Source organism: Benincasa hispida, chromosome 11 (genome assembly GCF_027475165.1).
Source record: "Benincasa hispida cultivar pf3 chromosome 11, pf3_genome.v1.1, whole genome shotgun sequence".
NCBI lineage: Eukaryota > Viridiplantae > Streptophyta > Magnoliopsida > Cucurbitales > Cucurbitaceae > Benincasa > Benincasa hispida.
Genome location: NC_143488.1, coordinates 64,615,201 through 64,631,785, shown reverse-complemented (window position 1 = coordinate 64,631,785; position 16,585 = coordinate 64,615,201). Strand labels below are relative to the sequence as shown.

At 33.4% G+C, this 16,585-nt stretch overlaps 1 protein-coding gene across 1 annotated transcript; it reads right to left on the bottom strand.

The window, feature by feature from the left end:
* Nucleotides 1–8,056: 8,056 nt before the first annotated feature.
* Nucleotides 8,057–10,320, bottom strand: LOC120091976 (pre-mRNA-splicing factor ISY1-like protein). The gene is made up of 2 exons (XM_039050160.2): nucleotides 10,018–10,320; nucleotides 8,057–9,230 (listed from the first exon to the last, which is right to left on the bottom strand). Exon 2 carries the CDS (start codon nucleotides 9,209–9,211, stop codon nucleotides 8,300–8,302), a length of 912 nt encoding a protein of 303 aa, XP_038906088.1. The 5' UTR covers nucleotides 9,212–9,230; nucleotides 10,018–10,320; the 3' UTR covers nucleotides 8,057–8,299.
* Between the last annotated feature and the right edge of the window lie 6,265 nt (nucleotides 10,321–16,585).

The following is a 16,585-nucleotide window of genomic DNA, read 5'->3' as shown; positions in this document are numbered from 1 at the left end:
TTCATTAGAGGAATCAGTGGTACTTAAGGAGTGAGATGTAACTACAGGAGCATAACGATAATTTGGCCCAGCTATACTTACGAGCATCTGTGAAGAGTCATCATACTCATGATTGGTTATATCCGATGGACACTGAAATATATCTGTGGTAAGAAGAGTTCAACTGTTGATCTTTAGTGTAATGCCTGACAATTAACGGATGGTGAATCTCGTACCTAAAGAGTTTAGTAAGCTATTCACGTACCGTTGGAGCTTCGAGCCACAGGTCCATTAGGTCCCCTGGGTAGCTTGGATAAAGTCAAGAACCAGTATTTGGGTTAATTTGAAATGTTCAAATTGACATGAGGAAATTTGATTATATATGATATAATTGGACTGGTTAATTATATATGATATGATTGGCTAAATATATGAGATACATTATTATGGAGGAAATTAGATATAAATATGATTTATATCAAGTAGAGGAGAAAATACTATAGTAGATATGTGATATCAGACTATAGGATATAAATATAATATGATTATATTTATTAATTAACAATTAATTGGTTAATTATATGATAATTAAGCCAATTTTCACGTTTGGACGTAGGTTAGTGGGTTGAGTCGATTAATGTAACCGATGAATTATAATGAAAAGGGTTTTCATTTTGATCACCCGGAGTTCAATCACCTGAAGAGAAAAGTGGAAGCGCGCGTTGGTGATTATAAACGATCGCTTAAGAAAATCGAGAGCCTATACGATAGCACTCTCCGCCTAAACGATCGTCCTTCGCATGCCTAAACGATCGTACGCTATTTTCTACACGATCGGATAGCTTCTCTAAACGATCGTATAATCTGTCGGTTTTACTAAACGATCGTATACCTTTTCCTAAACGATCGTTCAGTAAATCCTACACAATCGTTTAGCTCCTCCTAAATGATAAGCACTTCTGCTATGTGATAGCGTCATTTTCCTCCCACTTGCTTATCGCCTACGCGATTTGTGTTTCCTCCTTCCTCTACCAAATTCACCAAAGCTCACCCTTTGGGTTTTCACTCTGAGAATACCTGGGGCTCTCTAGTGGTGGTGTCATCCCCACAGCGGTCGTGAGTGCGCAGTTGTTCGTGCTGCTTTTGTTGACGTTACTTTTGGGCGTTGGTAGATCGCATGGAGGTTTTCTACTGCGTTGGAGTTCCAAAGTGTGAAAACTGTCTTCAACTAGTATGGAAATTTCTCCCTTATTATTTATCTTGTTCTTAGCATGCCGTTAATTAAATTTTGTTTGCAAAACTGTATGATTTGAATGTATAATTTGTATTTCGGTCACGGTGAGATCGGAGCGATCTGAACACACTCATGGAACTCATCGATATGAGATCCTTCAATTTGATTGTAATTCTTGTTCATATGGAACCAATGAAGCAATAGAAAACTAGAAGATCAATGAAGAGGTCAGTGGAAATACCACTACCTGATGACATGTTTATAGAAACTACCCTGATTTCAAGTTGTCACTGATTGCTTCTATCTATGATAACATGTTATCAATGATAGAAGCTATCATTGACAACTTAAAATTAGTGATACCTTTTATGTTATTAGTTAGTTATTAGTGATAGAAGTTGTCACTAATAACGTAATATCAATGATAGTTTCTATCATTGATAGCATGCTAATAACAAATAAATAAAGGAAATAACAATGATAAAAAGACTTACACCAGTGGCTTTGAAGATATTGTTATTAATGTGTTGTCAATCATTAGGCTCTTGAGATTCCCGTTGAGCAATTCATAGCCTATCACTTTTGATTCTTCTTGCAAATCCAATAGTAGGGTTGGATAGTCTTGGTATCACCTTGAAATCGCAATAAATCAAGGCAAGTGGAAATCGTTGGAAGAAAATTGAAGATGGTTTGTTGATAACATCATTCTTAAAAAATTCTATAGTAAATTTAAAAGATACCCTCCCCCATTGATCAGATCTAAATTTGTCTTCATCATCCAACATATTTAGATGCTTCAAACTTACTTTATTATGTCCTTGTATAGATCTTAGGAAGCTCTATAAAAAATACAGCTGACAAGTTTGACCTTTAGATCAATGGGTATATTGGCATCATAACCTAACAAATTGAAGGTAGGTGCTCTCTCCTCACAATTTTCATATTTGTTTTGAAGAATAAGTTCCTAATTGTGTTATCTATTGATTCTTTTTCACTATAAAAACCATTCACAGGGTAGTCATCACAATTCAAACATGTTATTAAACAAAATTCTTTGTGGCCAAATTCTAAAATGTGTCCTTCTACATTAATAGCTAAGATGTTTTGTTTTGTAGTAGTGTATTGCCTTCTAATCAGGTGTGATATGAGTTGGACAAGCACCCTTTTCATTCTCATGTCTAAGAAGTGACAAAATGATATTCCCTAAATAGTTAGAGTGATAGCTCATCTAAAGTTCCTATATTGGATAAGACTTCTAATGTTACGAAGAAGCTCACTTTCAACAGGTTTCTCCATTCACTTTCAGGAACTATCAATACATTTTCCTGTTTGTATGACAACATAAATATAAGAAAAAAAAGCAACTACGGGTATATAAATTTATAAACATCATTAGATTGTAGACCTTGAGTTTCTTGGGCTTTTTTCCAGATGATGTTGATCATTCCAATAATTTTCTCTTTCCTTTCTCCATTTATTCCGAAAACAAATAATAACAATATCACTTTATAGAAACATTACCTTCATATCACTGATAGTAGTCTGTTAGGGATATCATTTAGAAATGGTAGCTATCAAAAATATAAATCGATAGCATATCAAACAATCAACAAATCACATATGCTATCGATAATACCAATTGATAGCCCTAATTAAACAATCAACAAATCACAAATGCTATTAATAATACCAATCAATAGCTTTAATAAAAGAGTATCTATATCTAATAAAAAGAAATATAAATTGATAGCATAATTAAAAACAATCAACAAATCACAGATGTTTTCAGTAATACCAATCAACAAACTAATTATATCAAATAAATCACTGTTGATATCCAATTAATGATTTCAAGTTACAGTATAGAAAGCATACTTATTACCTCCATATTATAGGAAACAGAGATAAATTCATCAACAAACTTTAGATAGGAAATAGAGATAGTAGATTTCAGTGATATCCTTCAATGTTGATAGCAATGCATAAGGTTGTCATAGTAGATTTCTATGATATCCTTCAATATTGATAGTAATGTATAGGGTTGTCAATTATGTTGCTATCAATGTATTGGAATATCACTTATGTTGCTATCAAGGTTTCCAGTTTGCATGCAATATACTAAATACCAAAAGTCTAACATAGCAAACTATCGACTAACTATCAACATATTATTGATATGTTCGATAGGAACAACATACATAAAAAAAAAAAACATAGTTGTGATTACTTGCAAACTAAATTAACAACCAAACAAGGTACAAAGAACTTCACATAATCAATTGTTGTTCAAAAAGAAGATCTATCACGGTGATCAAAATGTGGAATAAAACATGTGAAACACTTGAAGCATGAAAAGAATCACCAAAAATTAACTAAGACTGAGATGATGTAAATTGAAATTGAAGTAATAAAATCGTGGATTGTGATTAAAATTGAAGGTTTGGTAGAATAAGAATCAGTGTTTACTACATCTCACCAACTAATCGACTTAATACATACAAAATGAATCTCTGAAAATCCCTAAAAAAGGTGGAGAATGCACGTGGCCCTAATTTGAAAAAAAACAACGAACTATCAACAACATATCGACAGATATCATTTGAAATTGAAATCAAAACTACTCAAACTGATTTTAGGATTTTGGAAAAGGAATCAGTAGGAAAAGATTGGCCAAAGAATCAAAATCAATACTATCGACGAAAGAAGAATGGTGCGCTAGATCAATGAGATAATTTCAAAGGATGACTATCAGTGAAAAAGAGACGAAGAATCGAATAAGAAGAGTCGAAGAAGGAGAGAAGCATACCTTTTGAATTTTGGAGCGAAATCAAAGGGAAGAAGAACAGTCACACGATTTTGATGGCTATCAGTGATTTTGGTATTTATTGATTGCACAAAATGGGTTCTCTTGAAAATGAGTCTGACCATTGGATGTCTTTTTTTGGTCTTTTCAGACATTTGACCCTAAATTTGTACTATATTTATAAGCGGATGACTATCTATGCAAGCAGCCCTATTTACTTTTAGGTGTTGTTTGTTTGATTTGTGTTGTATCTAAACTGTTGTGTTTATTTGTATCTATTATATATAAAATGGATCGCATTTGGAGAATTTTTACCTCCCCATTTCACCCTTGTATTTTTTTAATAATTTATATATGTCTTGCATCACAACTATTTGGGTCAAAATGATTACATGCAAAGTGGATTTCATTTACACAAGTAATCAATACCGTAGATGTGAAATATCATGATCTGAGGATAAATATATATTTAAACAAATAGCATATTTTCTCTAAACTATTAAAGGAAATGACAATGTGGTATATCCTCATTGACCTATATCATAGTTACAAACACAATTAGTAGAGATAACTTCAGTTGTCCCATTACAATTAGTAGCATTGAAGTTCGTTACATGATGAAGTGATATGTAACTTTTAGATTTCATTAATTTATATTTATTGTTCTCTTCAAATACTTGCAAACTCTTTAGATCATATAATGTAAAAGACTGATATTTTGTCTATGTACTAAGAAATATGACTAAATATTCTCACGGGTTGGGCAAGCTATTGGCTAGTTTAGCTAAATACCCACATCTTAGGACTTTCAAAGGGAGGCATTAAATCAGTTCTGGATGTCGTCTTTTAAACATAGGCTTCCAAGAATATTGTAGGTCACCCTCTTCTTGAAATTTTGCCTACTTTTATCTTACTAGTTATCCCCTTAAGTCTCTTATGGTTAGTATAAATACGTATTAGAAAAGAATTTTAGGACGATGCTCATGATCAAAAGTGTCGTAACTAAGACCTAATTTGGCAATTATCTGGATTTTGTTTTTTTAAAATTAAGCTTATAAACACCATTTTCCATTTATTATTATTGTTGTTGTTGTTATTATTTGTTGTCTACATTTTAGAGGTGGGTTCGAAATCAAAATTAAAATCTGAAAATTAAAAATAAGTAATCTTCACAGATACATACTTTTTAAATGGCCAATATTCAAATGTTTACATGGGAAGTTTGAAGATTGCATATAACAAATTACGAGAAAACAAATGTAGTTGAAAAAAAAATCAAATGATTATCAAACAAAGTATAACAAAATGGTTTTAAAATCCTCTTATCTTTATTGAATTGAATAATCGAGTAGGGGCAAAAACACGATAAGTAGATACACAATTTCCAATGTGATTAGCAACAAAAAAAAAAATAAAACAAAAAAACAATCAGGGTTTTTTTTTTTGTACGAATGACCTCATTTGGGAGGTCCAAATGAAAAATGGTCTCCTGTAGAGAAAGTAATGAAAAGTGGCCTTCTACTTACGTCATAAGCATGTGATTTTACCGGTTCGCCCTTGAGAATCACCCCTCACGTCTGCCAATACAAATCTACTCGATCTTCGATGGCTCGTCACACTTTCCTCGATGCACAGTCACTCAATACGGCTGCAATCGACACGTGTATACTAGATCATATCAACGTCATATTTGATGCTCGATTATAATTTATAACCCGTTTGAAAGTTCACTCGATACGCCTGTAATCGACACGTGTATACTCGATCATATCAATATCATATTCGATGCTCGATTACTTTATACTCAATTATTTTGAATTCAAAACTCGTTTGAAGATCACTCGATACGACTGCAATCGACACGTGTATACTCAATCATATCAACGTCATACTCGATGCTCGATTACTTTATACTCGATTATTGAATTATTCATGCCACTCAATACATGGTGTTTCAAATCGATATACATTGTAAATTTCAAATCGATTTCTTGAAATGTGAAGTAATTTTATACTCGATTACATTGGCTTTATAGATGTTTGATTTACATGTACTATATACTTAGTGTAAGGTAGAGACGTTTTGATAAATACTCAAACACAGTCACCCGATACTCGATACTCGTTAAGATATACTCGTTACACGATATTCGACAATACTCGATAAACATTAACTCTAGAGAATTAGATTAGGGTTTATCAACTATTCTCTTACAAGTGAAATAAAAGCTAATTTAAATACAAGAGAACCTAAGATCCAATGAGCTTTTACATATATGATAAACTAAACTAAATAATGTCTAAAATATAACATAAGCTAAATCTATTACATTCAATATTAAATTCTATAACATATACTCTAACATACTACAACTCATTAGCTTGAATCAAGTATTTTATTTGATTTAGGGTTCAGACAAAACCTTAATCACATATTATTAATTATCGATCCAATCTTTATATGAAAAATTATTGGAGAACTACAAATAACATTTTTTCCAAATTAAAAATTTTAAGACTAAAAGTATGACGAATCTCAAAGAAGGTTGCATGCCCCTATCATCAATTATGGGCCCAAGTTCAAATAAGCAAGATTTTTTTTTTTTTTTTTTTTTTTTGGGAAATTGTTATCGGTGGCTAAAAATAGATAGCCAAATTGAAATATTCAAAAAGTTTTATGTATTTTGAATTATAGCAACTAAAATAGTAGGTGATGAAAGTGAATTTTTCCGAGTTATAGGCAAATCAACTTTTTTATTAGGACAAATCAATTTTTCTATGTAAAATTTTCACATTATTTTGTTTATGTGAATTTTTGTACCATCTATGTGAATTTTAACATGATTTGTAAATTTGACATTATTTTTATTAGGGCTTTCCATGTGAATTTTGACACTATTTGTAAATCTATATCATCTATATAGTCACTATTTTTTTTTAGTATTGTTGAGTATCGTGTAACCTGCATTGAGTATATAGTAATCAACCATCTATATAGTCAATATTTATCGAGTATCGTGTAACAAGTATCGAGTGACTGTGTATCGAGTATTTATCAGAACATCTCTACATTACACCGAGTATATAGTACATGTAAATCAACCACATATATAGTCAATGTTTATTGAGTATTGTCGAGTATCATGTAACATGCTCCAGTATATAGTACATGTAAATCAACCATCTAACTTTACATTTTAAGAAATCGATTTGAAATTCACTATGTATATCAATTTGAAATTCACCATGTATCGAGTGACATGGAAACGAGAGAGAGTAAGGAAACGGAGGCCATCCGTACAAAAAACCCATGAAAGGAAACAAAACAAAATAATCGAGCACTAATCGGAGTAAGGAAAACAAGGGAGGGTAAGAAAAACGAGGAAGAGTAAAGAAACAGACCAAAATAATCGAACGCTTAAGTGAGATTTGGGCTCCAACTATTTTAGTTTCTTCTTAGACCTTCCTATTTTTATCATTCCTATTTAAATCAATAAATTGATTGGAGGTTTTTTTTTTTTTTTTTTTTAACTTGAAAAAAAAAAAACAAAACAAAAACAAAAACAACAAAACAAAAAAAAAAAACAACTACTACATAATTTTGACATTTAATTTTGATAAGATTTTTATGAGATATTAAATTGTTATAAATTTTGGAGTATAGAGGCTTAGCGGTTACAAATTTATCGTTCAAGAATTAAAGTGTTAATTTCATGAAAAAATTTCAAATATCAAATGTGTTCTATAACTCCCAAAAAAAAAAAAAAAAGGTCTTTGAATATAAGACTTACGTCTAATGTCACTGAATGTTGGATGTTTTTTTATTAATAAAAATTGATTTGAAAGATCTAAGATTTTGTGCCTATTAGGTCGATAAGCACTGAATTTTATGTTTAATAGATTGACTTGTTGAATAGGACAGTCTCATCAGTTCGTGAATTTTTTTAAAACATCAAATATATAGCCCGAGCAAAAATTTGAAAATGTAGACCCTAAACATTCCATCCAAGTACATGAATTTGAAAAATTCTAGCAACCTATTATCTAAAGTTTTGCGTCATTCATTAGCATTGATTGCCTAAAAGATGTTTAAAGCAAAATATACAGAGATCTGAACAAACATTAAAACAGTAGTTCATCGTATACCTCGATCTTTGTTATCACTCTGGTTGAATACAACATATGCTTTGCTTGTCGACCACAGAAGCTGTGATGCATTGCATAGGCATGGAAAATTCTAGGAAAACAGATCAGCCAAATCCTCTATGAGGATTTTTGGGAGTCTACCTCTGTATATTAAGCATGGACTTGGCTTCACTCTGTTCCTCTAAAAGCATATCACTCGCATACTTGCTTAACAGTTCCATCTTCTTCTTCTCCAATACCATCTTCTCAATCTCCTTTTCATCGGGTAATGGCACATGCACCACAAACTCCCTCTCCTTGTCCAAATTCTCCTTCATTTCCCTCTCTCTCTTCCTCTCTTCTTCAACAACCTCTTCCTCCTCTTCAAATAGTACCTCCTTTGCTGCAACATTCACAACGCTGGCCACCTCCCCGCTCTTTACTGCCCTCTTCGCTTCTTTCCTTATCTCTTCCATTCTTTGCCACTCTTCAACTGCCTCGGCTCTCATACGCTCTTCACTTGGACCTTCAACTCTTTCCAAAACTCCATCTTCGTCATCTCTGTAACCATAGTAGCTTGCATCAATCCTCTTGTATATGTCATAACGAGTCCTGCGCTTCCGCAGCTCAGGTGGCTTCTCAAACAATTCCCTGACGCCTGGTAACTTCTTAGCAGCACCAAAATATCGATATCCAGGGCCACGACCACTAGGGTTTGGTACATCAACAATATTGCCCTCTAAATCAGTCATTTTGGCTGAATGTTTGGTATAATTGGGGCCACCTAGCTCAATTATACGACGCTCCCAATGTGACTTCTCTCTAATGAGCTTGTTAATCTCATCATTGAGATCACGCAACCGGTGCTCACCAAGGCCTTCATTTTGGATTTCGGCAACCTTACGACCAATCTCACGCATGATTTGCTGACGCCATTTGTCAGCTTCTGCAAGGTCACGACACTCAGAGGCAAGGTAGGGTCGACGTTCCTTTGGTTTCTTCTTCTCCTCAGCTTTTAAGGCTATGAAACGATTTAGCATCGACTGTGCTTTCTCCTCATTTCGAGCCATCTTATCCTACCCAACAAATCTGCACCACAAATAAGGAGAAATTAGCTGAAGGAAGAATTGAGCTTCCTCTCTAAATTCTACAAGGGAACAAAGTTCCAATGCACCCTCATTTATCCCAATTCAAAGGAAACTCCAAAGGTCACCAGCTTCGGCATTACCCTTATAAAAAAACAGTAAAAAACCTAGATAAGGATTCAAAGAAAAGAATACCAGTGTCTACCAATAACTGAAAACTGGATAATAAAAGGAATTCCAACCAACCTATAGTTCTTTATAAGTTTATAACAGAGCAACTTGGCTACAAAAAGGGTATTTCTTAGACAATTGTAACAAACAGAAGCAATCACCAATAGCAAGAAGAACCAGTTTGCCCAAGTCAAATTTTGAATTAAAATAACAGTTTAGAATTTCACTAAGAAGGAAAAAACAGACAGACAACTCATCGATGTACTATATGGAAACCAATTGTTAAACCAACCAAAAACGGAGCAATAAACCAAATGTTCCATTACCTGACAGCCCAAATTATGTTTGTTATCTGTGATCAGATAACAGATCTATACATTCCTAGACTAGAACTAGCATACAACTTTGACTTCTACTAAAATTTATAGACTTTATAGACAACATATCTCCAAAGTAACCCATTCAATAATCGATCAATTAATAATAAAAAAGTAAATCTGTTCGACTATGGTGGAAAAACAGCTGAATCTCAGTCGCCATAGCCAGTATGCACGCTCACTCACTTACAGATTATAAACATAAAGAACAGGATTAATAATTTAAAAGAGAGAAAAAAATACCGATGCTGATGGACGCCGGACGGGGAGAAGCGACTGGAGAGGGGCGATGGACACTGGCGTGGAGACTGGAGAGGGGCGAGCGGCCGGATGGGGAGAGGCGATTGACGAGCGACCAGACGAGGAGATGTCAACTCGAGAGATGAAGATTTCGACTGGAGAGGTGAAGAAGATGAATGGCAGCCAACGTCGACTGGAGAGGTGAAGAAGAAGAAGATGAACGAGACGATGGTAGCGCTTAGGGTTGTCAAAAAAATCAGTTTTAATTTTCAGTGGGATTTTCATTTAAAAAAAAAAAAAAATCCTATATTTTAAAAATGTCTTCAATTTTGAATTTTTTTAAGAAAACTTTTTAATATTATTTTTAGACTAACTTACCTTGTTTTATTATTTTTATTCCCCATTTTTATATATAATTCCCCGTTTTCAAAACTTATTAGGGAGAAACTACATTTATTGTGAGAAGAGAATATTCATTTAATATAATTTTTTTTCATATTTTCAAATAGAGAGATAAAATGTATTTATTTTTTAGATTTTTTCTTTATTTAATTTAATTGGGGAGAGAAAATATATTTAGTGAATTTTTTTTCTATTTTCACTAGTTTCACATATTTTTTCTGCAGATTCGTGTTATTTAAAATATACTTCATATACCACAGTATATAAATTCAATGCGTAACATAAATCACCATTTATTATGAAGAGAGAAAGTGCATTTATTTTTTTTTCCTTTTTCGATTGTAGGGATAAAATGCATTTGATTTTTTTTTTCATTTCCATTTGGAAAGAGAAAATGATGTTTAATATGATTTTATTTTCCCTTTCGTTTTTCATGTTGATTTTTGTTATTATGTGAAATATTTTGTTGTTTGTTCACTTGTAAATGTAATATATTCCGTTGTTTATTTGATTTATTGGTTTTTTTACGGATTAATGGTTATTTTAAATATACATTAGAAAATTTTGACAGATTTATGATTATTTCAAATATAGCTTAGAACATTTTGTTAGATATTTGAAAATATTCTAACTACTACAGTTTATAAATTAAAGATTGACTAAATGTTTGACATAGATTACAGTATAAACCAATATATGAAATATATTATAATATATAAATCTTCGTAAATTTCATTTACACCCTAGTATATATATCATAATACAACAAGTCTAAATTAAAAAAAGAAACACTCGTTTATATCAAATAAATGAATACATACACCACAGTATATATCAAATTTCATCTTCACCTCTTATTCTTCAGCCAGGCAGCAACGGATCTCTCTCCCCGTTGTCGTTGATGAGATTTGCTCGCCCCACCGTGTTGTTGACCGAATCTACTTAATTTGTCACCGTTGATTCGTCCCACGTCGTCCACGCCATCGAGTTGTCCCAAGTCATTCGTGTCACACTCTTGTTGAGCCATCAATTCGCCCTATACTGTCGTCTACTGCCTACAACTCACATCGTCGAAAGGAGAAATGAGAGGAAGGAGAAAAATAAAAGAGAGAGGAGTGGAATAAATTAGTGTGAATTATGGGAGAGATAATATATGAAATATATTATTGGGAGATAGATAACATATGCATGGGGGGAGAGAAATATGCATGCAAGTGAGAGAAATACATGAATATATATATATATTATATTATATAACGTAGGTGAGGGCTAGATTATAAATAGCCACTAATATTAGTGAAAATAGTGAGGCCGCTAAGTCATTTTTTTTTCTTTTTTGTAAAAAATGAAATGTTCATGACGTTAATGTAACATGTGCCTATTCTTAAGGTCTTTTATGTATAAATCCCATTTTATATTTGTAAGACCCGACCCCCTAGGACTTAAGTTAGACCGTTACTAAATACATGCATGCATGGAACTCAAAACGACACTCTGTTATGGCGAAATAAATGTTAATTAAATAAGGTAAAGTTCAAAGACTTTCATTAATTTCAAATATTAAAACAATAGTATGGTACCCATAAATCATAAAGGATAATAAATAAGTCTGAAAAACGATTCTTAAAAATAAGTTTTAAATATCAAAACTAAAAGTTGAGAAAAACATGGAAATAACTCTAAATCTCACGAGCGGAATCGTAAAAACTAGTCCCAGTGGCTCGATCACGAATTATGCTTGTCCATCGCCGGTCCATCTCTACCCTTACCTGAAACAACAACATGAGAAAGAATGAGTATAAAATACTCAGTAAGTAACCCCACTACTGGGGTCAGGCTAGACATCTATGTCCTCTAGATACCTACCTCTGGTGAAACATATAAACTGCTCTAGTTCTCATGGAACACATATACACATGAAACAAAAAGGAGACTGAATCCTATCCTACTGTAGTTAAGTATGCTCACTACCTCTGGTGAATCCGAAGGAGACACAAACTGGTGAATCCCGAAGGAAACACAAACTAAATAATTCGGATCTCGTAATAGAACATAGTTTAATCATGTTATACTATCAATCTTTCATGCTGTCATTCTGCCATAACCTTCATTTAACATGCTAGCATACATCTAATGTTTGGCCCGTGGGCAGTTCCAGTAGTAAGATTACTTACCTTGATATTAGGTCGAACCAAAAAGCACTTGAATCTTTGTGAAATTCTTGAATCCTTAATCAAGTCTAAACATAAACCAAGCTTTAAAATTAATAGTTAAGGCCAAATTCCAAACACCCAAATATTACAAAATATTTCCAGATAACCTTACCTAAGGTGTGGTCCAATTTGAATTCACCTTCCAAACCTCCAATTTTAAGCCCAATAATTAGCAAACCAAACTATTCTTCATCTTGAATGAAATTCTTGAATCAACCCCTAATCATAATTTGAAATTGGGCTTACATGATTAAAGCTTGAATCAAATACATACTTCACTACCAATGTCTCAATTAAATTATCCATGTGTAGCTTCGTAAAAAAAATCACTTCCAAATGACTTTACCAAAATTTCTCAACAACCAAAATTAATCCACAAGAGGGTAATTAAAGCATCAAACTTACCAAAACTAGCTAAAACAAACTCAAACTTCACTGAACAACACCTCAATACCTTCACAAACTTGAATCCAAAGTTGAAACACAATGGGTATCAACCAATTGATACCAAAAGTAAACGAGTATTCAAGAATCAACCGAAAAAAAACCTAAACGGTAGAAATCTTACCCAAATCGATAGATCCAGTGACGGCAAAATCAAACGACGCTTGAGCAGTGGTGGACGGAGGTCATGAAGAAGAAACTGACGCGGCGGCTTTGGGCGGCGTCGAACGGGTTCACGAACGTGATGAAGAAAAGGGGGTGAGGTTTGACTTTTTATTAAAAAAAAACAACAACAATAATAATAATAATAATAAAACAAAAAAGGAAGTAAATATAACTACACTCATTACTTCCTTTTTTGTTTTATTATTATTATTGTTGTTGTCTTTTTATAAAAAAAAAGTCAAACCCCACCCCCATTTTCTTCCTCACGTTCGTGAACCCGTCTGATGCCGCCCAAAGCTACGTCAGTTTCTTCTTCATGATCTCCGTCCACCATTGCTCAAGCATCGTTTGCTTTTGTTGTCACTGGATCTATCAATTTGGGTGAGATTTCTACCGTTTAGGTTTTTTTTCGGTTGATTCTTGAATACTCGTTTACTTTTGGTATCAATTGGTTGATACCCATTGTGTTTCAACTTTGGATTCAAGTTTGTGAAGGTATTAAGGTGTTGTTCAGTGAAGTTGGAGTTTGTTTTAGCGAGTTTTGGTAAGTTTTATGCTTTGATTACCCTCTTGTGGATTAATTTGGTTGTTGAGAAATTTTAGTAAAGTCATTTGGAAGTGATTTTTTTTTACGAAGCTACATATGGATAATTTATTTGAGGCATTGGTAGTGAAGTATGTATTTGATTCAAGCTTTAATCATGTAACCTAATTTCAAATTATGATTAGGGGGTTGATTCAAGAATTTCATTCAAGATGAAGAAGAGTTTGGTTTGCTAATTATTTGGGCTTAAAATTGGAGGTTTGGAAGGTGAATTCGAATTGGACCACACCTTAGGTAAGATTATCTAGAAATATTTTGTAATATTTGGGTGTTTGGAATTTGGACTTAACTATTAATTTTAAAGCTTGGTTTATGTTTAGACTTGATTAAGGATTCAAGAATTTCACAAAGATTCAATTACTTTTTGGTTCGACCTAATAAGGTAAGTAATCTTACTACTGGAACTGCCCACAGGCCAGACATTAGATGTATGCTAGCATGTTAAATGAAGGTTATGGCAGAATGACAACATGAAAGATTGATAGTATAACATGATTAAAGTATGTTCTGTTACGAGATACGAATTATTTATTTATGCACATAGACACTTGAATGCTGGTATGAGATGGTACGTGCTTCCATGGTTGTATTTGATCTGATGATGTTGAGGTATACGTGTATCTTGTAGAACCATGATGTTGGGGTATATGTGTATGTTGTAGAGCCATGATATTGAGGTTTATATGTATGTCATAGATTCGTACAGAGATGATTATATGTTGAGACTGTGCAAATTTCCTTACTAATTAGTTAGATGCCCATTAGATTTTGTGTTTCCTTCGGGATTCACCAGCTTGTGTCTCCTTCGGGATTCACCAGTTTGTGTCTCCTTTGGGATTTACCAGTTTGTGTCCCCTTCGGATTCATCGGAGGTAGTGGGCATACTTAACTACAGTAGGATAGGACTCAATCTCCTTTTTGTTTCATGTGTATATGTGTCTCATGAGGACTATATGTTTCACCAGATGTGGGTATCTAGAGGACATCGATGCCTAGCCTGACCTCAGTAGTGGGGTTACTTACTGAGTATTTTATACTCATTCTTTCTCATGTTGTTGTTTCAGGTAAGGGTAGAGATACACTGGCGATGGACAAGCAGAATTCGTGATCGAGCCACTGGGACTAGTTTTTCCTCTTCTGCTCATAAGATTTGGAGTTCTTTTCATGTTTTTCTAAACTTTTAGTTTTGATGTTTAAAACTTATTTTTAAGAATCATTTTCAGACTTATTTATTATCCTTTATGATTTATGGGTACCCTACTATTGTTTTAATATTTGAAATTAATGAAAGTCTTTGAACTTACCTTATTTAATTAGCATTTATTTCGCCATAACAGAGTGTCGTTTTGAGTTCCATGCATGCACGTATTTAGTAACTTAAGTCCTAGGGGGTCGGGTCGTTACAATATTTTTCAAGTTGGGTTGAGTAAGTGGGCAAAGAATGAGATTGGGTTGCGCTGAGATAAGAAAATATAATATAAATATTTAATATATCTCTTAATATAATAATGGTCGGTTTTTTTATCCTCGATTTTTTTTTTTAATGAACTGTGGACCGAACGAATCACTCGATTTTTATTCAAAACAATGGTCAAATTATTTAAAAAAAAAAAAAAAAAAAAAAAAACCAGCCAATTCGAGAATTCGCTGTTTTTTTTTTTCGACACACCCTAAGAGAATGTGGCATTTCTTTACAATTTTTTTTTTTATATATTATATTTTTTTTAATGTAATAATTATTTATTATTTTATAGATTGAAAAAGTAAAAACCATGGACTTCTTTTAAAAAACCTACGATTTTTTTTGATTAGATAATCTTTTTTTTTTTGCACTATTTTTTTTTTTTTTTTATTTTCTTTCTTCCTCTCCTCTCTCTTCCCCCCCCCCCCCCCTCTCCCCTCGTATTTTCTATTATCTCTTTTATTATGTTCTCTTTCCTTTAATGTCTAATTTTTATATTTTACCTAGTTTTGGATTTTTCTTCGTTTTTTTCCCAACCAACTCATCAGAGTCACGTAATTGAACAAATTGAGTGACCCAAACGAGTAGTCGGTTGCTCGACACTCCAATCTTCATCAACGAACTTCACCGATGACTATTGGAATGTCGGTGGTCGATGGCGGTCTGAGCCCAAACCGACATTGCTCGATTGATGATCACTCCTACAAACAATGACACAATGAATTGCGATAGATTCATCGACGGTTGAAGAATGCTTGACGAAAAGAGTGAGTCACAAAGTGAATTGTGATCCCGATGTTAAAGGAACAATCATTTTCGAGAACTACCCTGTTTCCTATTACTCGAAAAAGGTTATTGTTTGATCCTCTTTGACAAGGATAACACATCAGCTCCAATGGGAGATGAAGAAGGCCAACATGGAGCTAACACAACAGCCATCGTGGACTCTCTCTCTCTCGACAACAAATTCTGATACAACCAACTGATGCTCCTTCACCTGAATGCTCATATGTTTGTCTGACTATGAAATGACTGGGGCAAGGGTTTTCTCTGGTTAAAAAGCCTTCCAAACGGTAGCTTCTGAGTATTGGCCAAGCTAAGTTTTGCCAAAGGAGAAAATTAGACCTATCCATCTTTATGGATGTCACCTGATTTAGTAGTTGATTGAGAGGTGGACTTGTGATGTTTCCATTGTTGATGATTCTAGGAATGGTAGGCAGAGAGGTAACAGGTGGATTTGCCATTTTTGGATCGTTTGTTGCTTATCAAAAGCTGAAGGCT